General features: G+C 35.1%; 3 protein-coding genes across 3 annotated transcripts; 2 read left to right on the top strand and 1 right to left on the bottom strand.

Moving 5' to 3' along the window:
• Positions 1-1,130: 1,130 nt before the first annotated feature.
• On the bottom strand, positions 1,131-2,229 carry LOC107457900 (uncharacterized). The gene is made up of 2 exons (XM_052251506.1): positions 2,027-2,229; positions 1,131-1,896 (listed from the first exon to the last, which is right to left on the bottom strand). Exons 1-2 carry the CDS (start codon positions 2,227-2,229, stop codon positions 1,131-1,133), a joined length of 969 nt encoding a protein of 322 aa, XP_052107466.1.
• A 2,120-nt stretch (positions 2,230-4,349) lies between these two features.
• Positions 4,350-7,737, top strand: LOC110273954 (protein FAR1-RELATED SEQUENCE 5-like). The gene is made up of 3 exons (XM_021127503.2): positions 4,350-4,464; positions 4,841-7,197; positions 7,297-7,737. The coding sequence occupies exons 2-3, from the start codon at positions 6,154-6,156 to the stop codon at positions 7,402-7,404; spliced, it is 1,152 nt and encodes a 383-aa protein (XP_020983162.2). The 5' UTR covers positions 4,350-4,464; positions 4,841-6,153; the 3' UTR covers positions 7,405-7,737.
• On the top strand, positions 5,452-6,147 carry LOC110273531 (protein FAR1-RELATED SEQUENCE 5-like). The gene has a single exon (XM_021126682.1). It carries the CDS (start codon positions 5,452-5,454, stop codon positions 6,145-6,147), a length of 696 nt encoding a protein of 231 aa, XP_020982341.1.
• Positions 7,738-13,114: the final 5,377 nt, after the last annotated feature.

Below are 13,114 nucleotides of genomic sequence, written 5' to 3'. Positions count from 1 at the left end.
AAGAGTAAAATCAGATCTAAAAAAACTAGAAATTATGCGGAATGAGAATTATCTTTTGTCTCTACATGTTCCCTGGCTCTAATCTGTGTTTCTGAGCCGAAAACTGGGTTAAAACGCGGCCCAGAATCTATGCCAGCGACTTCTGTAATTCTACAGATCGCGCACATCACGCAACCGCATCGTCAACGCGTTTCCGTCACTCAGCATTTTCTGTGCCACACGTGCGCATCGTCCACGCATTCACGTCACTCGTGCAGCTTCCAATCCACGCGTTCGCGTCAGGCACGCGTTCGCGTCGCTGTGATTTTTTTCATTTCGCGCGGACGCGTGAGTCATGCGCCCACATCACTTCTCACTGGTCATCTCCTCAATTTCTTGTGTTCCTTCCATTTATGCAAACTTCCTTTCTATTCTCTAAGCCATTCCTGCCCTATGAAGCCTGAAACACTTAACACACAGATCACGGCATCGAATGGTATAAAGGAGAATAAGAATATACAATTAAAGGATCTTTAGGAAGCAAGTTTTCAATCATAGAACAATTTTAGGAAGGAATTGTAAATACATGCAGATCATATGAATAAGTGGGTGAAGACTTGATAAAATCACTCAATTAAACATAATATAAATCATAAAATAATAGTTTATCACTAGCCACGCCGGATATTTGATCTCTTTGATGAAGCAAGCTTCTAGGAGGGCTTGTACTTGCTCTTCCACTACTTGGGCCCGTTTAGGTCCGAGCTTCCGTCTTTTTTGTTGAACCGATCGCGATCCGGGATACACTGACAGTTTATGTGACATGAGTTCGGGATCTATCCCTGGCATGTCGGAGGCTTTCCAGGCAAAGAGGTCAGAATTCTCTTGTAGGAGCCTCATAAGCTTCTGCTTCAGATCTTCTTTCAGGTTGGCTCCTATATTGGTATTTTTTCCTTCCTCTTCTCCGACCTGTACCTCTTCAGTTTTTCTGCCGGGTTGTGGTCGCAACTCTTCTTTAGCTCTGACTCCTTCGAGCACAATTGTGTGCACTTCCTTGCCCTTTCCTCTCAGGTTTAGGCTTTCATTGTAACACTTTCTTGCCAATTTCTGGTCTCCTCTGATGGTTGCAATTCCCTCTGGTGTTGGGAATTTCATGCAAAGGTGGGGGTGGACACCACTACTTTGAGCCGATTTAGGGTTGTTCTGCCAATTAGAGCATTGTAGGCTGAAACCACATCAACGACTATGAAATCGATGCTTAGAGTTTTGGACTTTGCCCCTTTTCCATAAGTTGTGTGTAGGGGTATGAATCCTAGTTGCTTTATTGGTGTATCCCCCACCCCATATAGGGTATCGGGGTAAGCTCTTAACTCCTTTTCATCCAGTCCCAGCTTATCAAACGCCGGCTTGAACAGGATATCGGCCGAGCTCCCTTGATCCACTAGAGTTCTGTGTAGATGGACATTGGCAAGGATCATGGTTATTACCACTGGATCGTCATGTCCAGGAATAATGCCTTGCCCATCTTCTTTAGTGAAAGAGATGGCTGGGAGGTCGGGAGCTTCGCCACCGACCTGATAGACTTCCTTCAGGTGCCTTTTGTGAGATGACTTTGTGAGACCACCTCCAACAAACCCTCCTGAGATCATGTGTATATGTCTTTCCGGATTCTGTGGTGGCGGGTCTCTTCGGTCTTCGTCATCTCGCTTTCTCTTGCCATGATGGTCCGACCTTTCCATGAGAAATCTGTCAAGCCAACCTTCTCTGACTAGCTTTTCTATCACATTCTTTATGTCATAACAATCATTTGTTGAGAGACCATATAGCTTATGGTACTCACAGTAGTCGCTACGACTTCTCTCCTTTTTGTTTTTGATGGGCCTAGGGAAAGGTAGTATTTCGGTGTGACAAATTTCCCTATAGACATCAACTAGGAAAACGCGTAGAGGAGTATAGGAGTGATATCTCCTGGGCCTTTCAGGGCCAACTGTCTCTTTTTTTGGGCTCTTTCTCCTTCTCTTTTAATGAGTGAGAGTGCCCAGGTCACCAACTTGGCTCTCTCAGCCTGGCATTTTCTTCCATGTTGATGTACTTCTCGGCTCTCTCCTGTACATCTCTCAAAGAAGTCGGGTGCCTTTTTGAGATGGACTGGGAGAAGAGACCTTCTCGGAGTCCATTTACTAGGCCCATAATCACTGCTTCCGTGGGCAGGTCTTGAATCTCTAAGCACGCATTGTTGAACCTCTCCATGTAGTCTCTCAGAGGTTCTCCGATCTCCTGTTTTACTCCTAGGAGACTTGGTGCATGCTTTACCTTGTCCTTTTGGATAGAGAATCACACAAGGAACTTACACGAGAGGTCGTCGAAGCTAGTGACCGACCTTGGGGGAGGCTATCGAACTATTTCGTTTCTGCTTTCGTCAGGGTTGTCGGAAAAGCCTTGCAGCGAGTGGCATCAGAAGCGTTGGCTAAATACATCCGAATTTTAAAATTGCTTAGATGATGCTTTGGGTCAGTAGTGCCATCGTAGAGATCCATGTCAGAATTTTTGAAGTTCCTTGGAACTTTTGCCCTCATTATGTCCTTGCTGAACGGATCTTCTCCTCCCAATGGAGAGTCTTCTTGGTCACTGCGAGAGTTTCGACCTTTGAAAGCGAACTCTAGTCTTACAAGGTTTTCCTCAAACTCCTTTCATCGTTTGATCTCGTTCCTCAAATTTCTCTCTGCCTCTCGCTGTCATTTCAGCTCTTGTTCCAACTGCTCCAGGCACCCCTGGTGACCGTGGAACAATCTCATGAAGTCAGCTGCATGGGGTTGTCCCTCCTTTCCTGATTCACGTCCTTCGGATGAGTTTTCCTTCGGGTCCTTCACCCCTTGATGAGAGACTATGGCTCTATCGTCGTTACCAACGTCTTGATTCTCTTGCTCAGAATCAGACGTTGTGTTTCCATCCTCATTCAAGTCGTCTGCCATCATTAGTTGATCTCTCGGCTCCTCGGTAACGGCGCCAATGTTACGGTGGGTAACCGAATATTAATGGGCTGGACTTGTGAGGTTAGCCTAAACGTCAGGAGGAGGTGGTCTCTGACTTGGTTTACGTATGGGAGCCGCCGTCCAACTTGTGTGTATGATAGAATGGGGGGTGGTACTAGCAAAGACACTCCGATGCCTAAGTCAGCAAAGGGTTTTACAGGTTTTTTAGAGTATTAGAACTTAGAGATACTTGAGGGATGTTAGTGTATTTATAGTGATGAACCAATAACCACCGTTGGAGTAGTTCCACCTTTTAAGGAGGATAACCGTCTCTTTATCTTAGGGTAGTTGAGATATGGCTCCTGGAAGTGAGTTGAGAGATTTTAGGGGCAGTTACTTATTTGAATAAGTGTTATCTGCCAACTATCCTTCGATCCCGACTTCTTAGAGTGGAGTCTGTATTCGATCCGACCTCTTATAAGGAGGTTGGCTGGTAGCGAAGGCCAATTTTTGGATTGGACCTTTTTGGTTTATTTGGTCATGGGCCCTAGCGTTGGGTCAGGGTATTAACAAGTATTATCTCCAAATTATATATAATAAATATTTAAAAAAAGAAGTAAAAATATAGATTACAAAAATAAGCAGTAAAAATTTAAAACTAAATAAAAAACTAAAAAATATATGTATATAATAATAATATTTTTTATTTGAATTATATTATTTTATTAATTTTATTTTTTGTAAAACAAAAAGATAGCGAAAAATAGAAAATAAGAGAGAGAGAGAGAGAGAGAGAGAAAGATAAAGAAGAAGAATAAGAGAATGTAAAAAGAAAATTTATTTATTAATTTTGAATAGAAATATCTTCTCTCAATTTTAATAAAAAATATATATGATATATTTTGATTATTAAATTAATTAGTAATAATATATAATATATAATATAAATATATTTTAATTTTAATTTTTTACTTTTAATTTTAATTTAATTTAAATATAATTAGAGAATATCATATTGTAGATTTTGATTATTAAATTTATAATTATAATAAAAAAAATTAACATTGTGATATATTTTGATCGTAAAATTAGTAATAGATAATAGATAGATAATAGGCAATAGATTTGATAGATGAGCTCTTTTGCTTTTACGATGAGATCAGGCTTGTTGTATGTTTGAATAGTTTGATCATCAAGAAGGGTGCCATTTACGTTGGTCTTTCCTAATGTTTGTCTAACACAGTTGTATTTTTTTTTTTTTTTTGCAAAAACACCCTTAGTCAATTATTATAACATCAGTACTATATCTCTTATTTATTATAAGAATAACCCAATATTAATCATTTACCATCATATTCCTATTTTTTATTGGGCCAATTAAAATTATATTAATGACTAATTTAACAAAACACCAGAAAATCTGAAATCTCTTAGGGTTCATATGGAGCACGCACCTGATAATGGAGGCAGTAATGGTGGTTTCGACAGTGGCACAAGAGAAGTGCGACCACCGGTAAGTCCTCTCTATTGCATGAATATTGTATTTTATCACATAGTTTCTTCTTCCTTCCGTATTAATGGTTCCCTGTTCATTTTTTCATAAATTTAAATCCGTTTATTGTACATAGTTGTCGATATTTTCTGCTTGGACATTGATGTTTCTTTTTCCTTTTATTTTTTTTAATCGATATTGAGTTTGATAGCATAAGGAAAATTATTTTCTACATTTTCAACGCTTTCTTCTATTTTACTTATTTTAGAATTTAATAAGTTAAAAAAAATATAGAACCAGAACAGTGCTATTATTTTCATGTTAGTGGTCTCTGCACTTTGATTTATTAGAATACAATTTTTTTATGTTTTTCCGGTTGCAATTAATTGCTAAGTAGAATCTTGAAGTGGATGATAAAATGGAAGAAAGAGTATTCTTTGATGAGATGATAGAAGAGTTAGATGATACAGAGGAATTTCAAGGAATGTATCAAGATGAAATTGAGCAGGAAGCTGTGAATTCTGAGGATTTAGGGGAGCATGAATTTCAAAAAATATTTGATGGGAACGATTTTTCACATGAGGTGGATGAATTATATCGAATAGAAGATATTGAAAATATTGCCATGGTTAATTTTCTTAACATAGGTGCTCATGAGATGGAATGCTTTCATTTTCCTAATCTTCAGATAGCATTTGATTTCTATAACCATTATGCGAAATCTGTTGGTTTTGGTGCTAGAAAAAGTAAGACTTGAAAAAATAGCAAAGGAGAATATGTGAAGCAATTGTTTGTGTGCTCTCGTGAGGGATTTAGACCAGAAAAATATTATAATATGGAAAACAGAAAAAGGGAGCCAAAATCTGAGACTCGTTGTGGTTGTCTGGCTAGGTTTGTAGTTCGTTTTGTGGCTTACACTGGAAGATGGCATGTGGCTTTGTTTGTTGAATCGCACAATCATGATTGCCTTGATCCTAGGTTAGTTGGTTTCCTTCCTACACAAGAAAAATGGCAGAAGCTGATGCTAGTCAAATGAACAACATGAAGGATGCAGGCATTAGCATACCCCATATATATGCTATGTTAGCTAATCAAGCAGGTGGTTATGAAAATGTTAATTATACCTTAAGGAATATGTATAATGAGATTGCTAGGCGAAGGCGTCATGTCCTGGGTGATGCTAGAGCGGCATTGCGATACCTCAAAAACCAGAAAGCTGAAGATACAAGCCTCTATTATGAGCACATAGTTAATGCTAAAGGGGTATTGCGAGCTCTATTTTGGTGTGATGGAAGAAGCCAATTAGATTATGGAGTATTTGGAGATGTGCTTGCCTTTGATGTGACATACAAGAAGAACAAGTACTTGTGTCCGGTAGTAGTGTTTTCCGGTGTGAATCATCACAACCAAATAGTGGTATTTGGAAGTGCTCTAGTTACCGATGAGAGTAAGGAGGTCTACGTGTGGTTATTACAGCAACTATTGGCAGCCATGAAGGGAAAAGCACATATATCTGTGATTACAAATGGTGCTCCACCAATGAGATTTGCAATTGAGACGGTATTTTCAAATGCCCATCATAGATTATGTGCTTGGCACCTCATTCGGAACGCCACAAGTAATGTTGGAAACCCAAAATTTACATCTATGCTCAAGAAGTGCATGCTTGGAGATTATGAGATTAGTGTGTTTGAGCAGAAGTGATTTGGAATGGTTGAGGAGTTTGGTGTAGCTGAAAAGAATTGGATTATTGACATGTACGAGAAAAGGCATATATGGGTCACTGCACATATTCGAGGCAAGTTTTTTGCAGGATTTAGGACAACTTCTCGATGCGAAGGTTTGCACTCTATTATTGCAAAATATGTTAAATCTCAATACAATTTGGTTGATTTCAAAAAGCATTTTAAGCGGTGTCTTACCTACCTAAGATATAAGGAGGTTGAAGCTGACTATGTTTCCATATCTGGTCTTCCGGTACTTAAAACAGCATTAGAACCTCTGGAAAGGTCTGCATCAAATTTCTATACACGAGAGTTATTTTTTATATTTCGACCAATGCTTGTTAGGGCTGCAAGAATGAAGGTTGTGCAAGATGTGTCATTTGATTCATTTGTACTTTATACAATATCTAAATATGGAAGTCTAAATAGTTCATGGGAGGTGTCTGTGGATAATGAAAGGACGAAGTTTAATTGTTCATGCTTAAGGATGGATTCTTTTAGAATTCCGTGTGAGCATATAGTTTGTGTGCTGGTATTTCTTAACATCCTTGAGCTGCCAAAGTCTCTTGTGTTGACAAGATGGTCGAAGAATGCCAAGACAAGCACTTTCGATTCAAGTGGCGTTACTTGGGAGTCTATAATATTGAGTCAATATGGATGCTTGATGGATTGGTGTCAGCAGCTGTCCTATGTCGCTAGTCGAAGACAGGAGAGATTCCACCTTATTCGAGATACTGTTATGAGCCTAATCGAAGATTTCAAGATTGAAGATGAACAAGAAAAGCAAGTTGGTGCGCAAGCTGATGATTCAGATGGTATTTTTCCTAAGAATCCACAAAGTTGTAGGTCTAAGTGTCGTCCAAGTGAGAAGATCAAACGAAAACCACAACGATGTAGTATTTGTCGCATGGAAGGGCACAATAAAAAATCTTGTCCATTGGCAAAGAACATTCAGCAGCAGACCAATGCAACTTCTTATGGCATAAATAGGAACCATGTTGAGAAAGATTTAGATGCAGATGCAGAAATGGTAATATTTGGTTTAATGATTTGCGTACCACAACATATTAATTATATAATTTTCATTAATAAGAGTGGAGATTGATCAATATTTTATTTGATATTGCAGGAATTTTGGGCATCTGATCTTGAAGAAGATTATAAAGAACAAGAGTTTTGGGCAGGAGATTCTGATGCAAGTGTCGACATGAAACTTAGTGAAGAGTTCTCGATTTAGTATTATATAAATTATTATTATGTGATATTTGAATAAAACTTGAGTAATTTATTATGTGATATTTGAATAAAACTTGAGTAATTGAATTTTGTGTATGAATTTTCATGATGAACTTGGTCTTATTTGCTTAATTGCTATGAAAAAGGTGAGATTTGAGACAAGATTGGTATATTTACAATAATGAGTACATTTTGAGTTATGGCTTACAAGAGACGGTTTTGTGATCTTGTAATTGTAAGATGCAGAACTCAGCAAGAAGAGTCTTATTATGATTAGTTAAAGCATAAAAGATTGTAAAAGAAGTGCAGTTGGGTTAATTGTGAAGAAGGCTCAATACGGACATCACTCTCCGTTCTTCTTAACTTTTGTATGAATTTTATTGAAGAATATGTGCATGAAAGGCATCCTTTCTATGGTATGATAGTGTGGTTATGTATTTGTTGAGACATGTGTCTGAACACTGGAATAAAAAAAATCATGTGTGAATCTTTAACTAATTATTTTCAATTTAGAATGGCAAAAAACACATGATGAATATAGGTGAGCATAACGTTACAACAAACTCACACACATGTAAATTCACACACATGTTCCAACAAACTCCTAAAATAAAAATAGTAAAATATTATTGATCTTTGTATTTATTACGAATATAATAATGTAACAAAGTTTTTAGACCAGACAAACTTTCTCTTTTAAAATAATAATCTCTCCTTTAAAATAATAATTCAACAAATAAATTATAAATGTCACTAATCTCGTTCACAATTGAAGATTAAAGCAAATTTTGAAAATAATAACTAAATATGCAAAAATGTTGCTCTCCATGCTGTTCACGCTAAAGCGTAGCCCAGAACTCATTGCTCTTCTTCTGAAACTCATATTTGTGGTCATTGAACATCCCCAACAAAAGATCCACCACAACGGATGTACGGATATATTGCTCATTTAGTTGCAAATATGGATTAATTAGTTAAATAATATGCTCTGCATGCATATAATTAATCAATATGTCTTTGGCTAACTTACAATGCCCGACACTGTAGGATTAAACTTCTCTCTCATAGACAACCATTGAAGAACCCAGAGACCAGAGTCGCGACTAAAAGTTCAGTGGCAATATTAAATAGTTAGTGTCAATAAAAGATCGCTTTAATTAAAGATGAATATAAAAGATTCATTCCAATTATGTGTACCTTTGAGGATATTTGTGGCAGCATTTTCCAAGGTAGGAGAAGAGCAACAGAAGACAGCAGAAGAAGCTCGAGAGAATCTGAAGAGGCTTGAGGTTGGACTTGAGGGAAAACGCTTCTTTGGAGGTGATAATATTGGCTTTGCAGACATAGCTATGGCTGGCTTCCATACTGGATTGGAATAGCTAAGGAAGTTGTGGCCATCAACTTTATTGATGCAGAGTCAATGCCTAACCTTAACTCATAGTTCCATGCTTTTATTGACATTCCAATTATCAAAGAACTCATGCCTCCTTGGCATAAATTGCTCCATCACACCAAGGCATCACATATATAGAAAATTCTTTACTTTAATCAGAAGTATAAATTCAACACAACACACTAAATTTATGAATATTGTAAGTTCTTTTTTCTACTTTAATCTCAAGTATAAATTCAACTCACATATGTAAAAAATATTTTACTCTACTATAAAATATAAAACTACGTTAACACATTTATTCTAACAAGTTTGGCTAACTCATAAGTTTAATTTAATGGAACTGCCTCCGTGAACTCCTTTGAACTAAACTCATTAATAGTTTAAGAAATTGGATCCATATATTAGTAAGTGGAATTTGAATAAATACTGATTTAACCGGTTGGCTCATAACTTGACTTAATGTATATATACATGTGTATTACTTATTTGAGCTAATATATGCTATCTTCATCATATTTGAGCCATTTTGTAAGTTTAAACCAACTCTATATTTTTTTTATAAGCTAAATTTAAAAACAATCAAGGATATTTCTAGGACTTTTTATGAAGACATGAATTAACTATTAAAATCAACCCAGTTACCATATAAGAAAACACCCTTCACTCATAAATAAGGAGATTTGATTCTTCTCATTAATAAACTCTTTAGAAAGAACTCTGACAGTTTTCTTATTATACAAGCACATGTTATATTTATCACAACTATCTCCAGAGGCATTCAAATTTTTAATACAAATTTTCTCACTCAATTCTAGTAAAACCAATTCTAATAAAATCACTTTTTCTTTATTGTTGTCCTAACCATAGTGCTAACATTATTTTCTATGTGGTATGAACATATTTTGAGTTATAAATAGCCTTCCTAGGATTCTATTTGCTTTATTTTTTACATTAGTTTCACAATCATTTTCTTCGTAAGCATACAAACAAAATCTAATCTATGAGTGAATACAAGTTATTCGATGCATAAAATAGGACAATATATACCATACTTGAGATTAAGTTGTGTAAAAATTGACATCATACATATTTACCCTATTAAATAAGTTCAATTAATATCATGAAGTAACTCTTTTTAAAGAGATATGAGTATTTTCGTGAATGTATTTTTAACACCAATTAGCTATTAAAAAAAAATCATCAACAATCCTTCACTCACTCCCTCTAATTAATAAAGTTCAATTATGTCCTGCTTAACCATAAGTTTCAACAACATTAAGAAAAATGCAAGATTATTGACTGACCTTTTTTGTTCCATGGCTAGATTTATTCTATTAGCTTATAGTTGGTCTCATGCATGTCTTTTCATTGATTTTTTGTGTGGCACACCATCAATTTCAGATTTCTAAGCATCTTATAAACCCAAACAGCCACAGTTATAGATCTGTTGATGAAGAAGGTTAAAAAATTAAAGAAATTACGATAAAATATTTTATGTTATTCTAAAAAATATAAAAATAAAAACGTTGAAAGAAAAAAAGAAAAAAGAAAAATGAAAACCTTATTTGGGGAAGTAAGGAACGACTCTGATGCTTGACAAATGGTTGGAAGTCATGGGTCTCCTTTGAGACCATTCTCTTCAGCAAACATTTTTTTCCCTTTTGTTTCATGTTTTTTCTTTTTTGATTTTCCTGTCTCAAGTGTGAAATGTGTGTCTTTGTGTATGTATGTGAGGCAGTTTCGATGAAAAATACCTCCTCCTCAGAAAATACCACACGACGTCGATGACCATACAGACGAGAAGAACATCACAAATTTTAGTGGCGGGGTGAGCAGGGGTGCGGAATAATCTCGATCCAGGATCTGACACTTGCATGCATTCATGGGTAGTCTCGATCCAGACCCTAGTAGTTGCTGTTAGTGTTGGGGTTCATTGCAGTAGTGAAGAAGGGATCATTGCAATGGTGAATAAGAAGAAGAAGAAGAAAATCAGAAGAGGAAAACAAATAATAAGAGGAAGACAAATCCAGACCTTGGTAGTTGCTGTTAGTGCCGGTGGGTTCATTGCAGTGGAGAAGAAGGGTTCATTGCAATGGTGAATAAAAAAAAGAAGAGGAAAATCAGAAGAAGAAGAGACCCTTTTGTAAAAAAAAAACAATAAGAGAAAGATGAAAAGGTTTATTTGTAAAAACGTTAAATATTAGGGGGTATTTAATAAAATTAAATATATAAATTTGTATTTAATCTACACCATTAGATATAATATTAAAATAATCTAACAGTTTAAATTAAAAATTAGACTACAAGACAATGTTAGTCCCAAAGATAGTTGAGACCAACAAATCAGCCACCATCAAGAAGGTATGAACATGTTTTTCCGTTCATAAGTTTCAAATATACTTTTAACAATTTAAACAAATAAGTTTTTGATATTAATGCTTATAAAAAATTAAGCATTATGCTTTGGATGATTGTGATGGTTTATTTATAACCGTCACAAAATCATACCTAGAGAAAATAAAAAAAAATATCTATTTTATAATATATAAATGTTAAAACATAAAACCCTCTCTTCAAAATAAGAAAATTACACAACATTTCTTATCAAAATATAATATGCAACAATTTTCATGTATAGAGTTAAATAGATCTTCGCGGGTTTTTTATGATTAGAAGATATGTAATAAACATTCACATTACATAATTTTATTTTTATTTTTACTTTTACTTAAAGTTTATAATTTTATATCATTATAAAAATAGATTTTTTAGAAATATAATGTAATACTCTATTATACAGAATTTTACGTTTAAGTCTTAAAGTAAAAGTGGTAAAGTATTACGACCTCTAAAAATAAAATACGTACATAAATATAGTTGAAAGAATTTATATCTAGGAGTCTTGAAAAATAAGCTAAATAAAAGCCCAAAAAAAACAAAAAAAAATCATGTCACACTCACATAGATACGAATAAGCCAGACAAACGAGATCGTAAGGATAGATAGCACATATATATAAAGATCGGAATTTCAAAGATACAGCTATCAAATTCCAAACTCAACATGTGAAATTAAGGCCGATCAGGAGTATGTAATTATATATATTTATACAACGCAAAATATAACTCAAACTATAGAATAAACACGTGTTTCTCTAAGTCAACTTCTAGAAGGGACAAAATACAAAATATACATGCGGAGATTCTATATACATATATACATAGCTTTAAAACAAAATATAACAGCCAAAAGACAGTTCTTCGCTTGTAAAGAATTTCTCCAGACGCTCAATGATGTGCTTCTCGACCTGCATCTGAAAAATAACATAAATATGTATGAAATGAGAACCGGGGATTTTCAACATGGTAAAGCTGCCCGCATAGTAATATAAAAGGTCTCGAAAAAGTAAGAGGTATTCCTAGAATTTCGACACTTGGATTTCAACTTAATGATCCAACTAAACCAGAAATTAAGTTATCTAATAAGGTATTCAAGTTCTAAATCTAACTTTAACCTAATACTTCACTTTCTGTCTTTCCCAATCCTCCGAATTATCGGTGGAACAACCCCCTTCACACCTCCACCAAGAGGGGTCTCTCAGAAAACATACACATACAATTCAAGTAAGGAAAACACAAATAGAGGTGCAATTACAGCAAGTAGAATAAGTAGTAGATAAGTAGAGTTAAGCAATTAGGCAAACCAAAATAATACACACTCAAGTAAGACATACAAATGCACATGATGTATGCCTATCCTATAGCTAATGAGTCTCATATGTCAGTTATACAGCCAACCCGACATGTCCTAGTAACTAACCATTGGACAGTCTTTCTGTGTGCGTATCCCCAAGTTAAAAAATAATATCCATGGAGTCAAACTCCAAGCCCAATAATATAATATTCTATAGAGTCAAATTCCAAGCTTAATAATATAATTCCATGAAAAAATCCCAAGCTCAAATATATATATATATATATATATATATATAAAGAGAGAGAGAGAGAGAAACCCGGAAAGTTAAAGTATTCGGTCACATCTTACGACAAATAGTCAACAATTACTCTCAAAATATACAAGGCACATAATAATCTCTTTTCTGAAATCCGGAAAGTTAAAGTATTTGGTCACATCTTACGACAAATAGTCAACAATTACTCTCAAAATATACAAGGCACATAATAATCTCTTTTCTTTTTAAAATAACACTTTAAATCAAATCTTCAATTTTTATACAAATTTCGCCAACATCTCCTCTAAAACTCAAATTTCTGCCACCCTTCAAGGGTCCCAACCACCAAACCAAATACTTCTA

Source organism: Arachis duranensis, chromosome 7 (assembly GCF_000817695.3).
Source record: "Arachis duranensis cultivar V14167 chromosome 7, aradu.V14167.gnm2.J7QH, whole genome shotgun sequence".
Taxonomy (NCBI): Eukaryota; Viridiplantae; Streptophyta; class Magnoliopsida; order Fabales; family Fabaceae; genus Arachis; species Arachis duranensis.
This window is presented reverse-complemented; position numbering and strand designations above follow the sequence as displayed.

Coding starts and splice junctions, on each gene's coding strand:
- LOC107457900 (XM_052251506.1), bottom strand. CDS start 2,229: ATGGAGAGGTTCAACAATGCGTGCTTAGAGATTCAAGACCTGCCCACG. Junction 1,897..2,026: donor AGGCTGAGAGAGCCAAGTTG/GTGACCTGGGCA, acceptor TGATGTCTATAG/GGAAATTTGTCACACCGAAA.
- LOC110273531 (XM_021126682.1), top strand. CDS start 5,452: ATGGCAGAAGCTGATGCTAGTCAAATGAACAACATGAAGGATGCAGGC.
- LOC110273954 (XM_021127503.2), top strand. CDS start 6,154: ATGGTTGAGGAGTTTGGTGTAGCTGAAAAGAATTGGATTATTGACATG. Junction 7,198..7,296: donor TAGATGCAGATGCAGAAATG/GTAATATTTGGT, acceptor TTGATATTGCAG/GAATTTTGGGCATCTGATCT.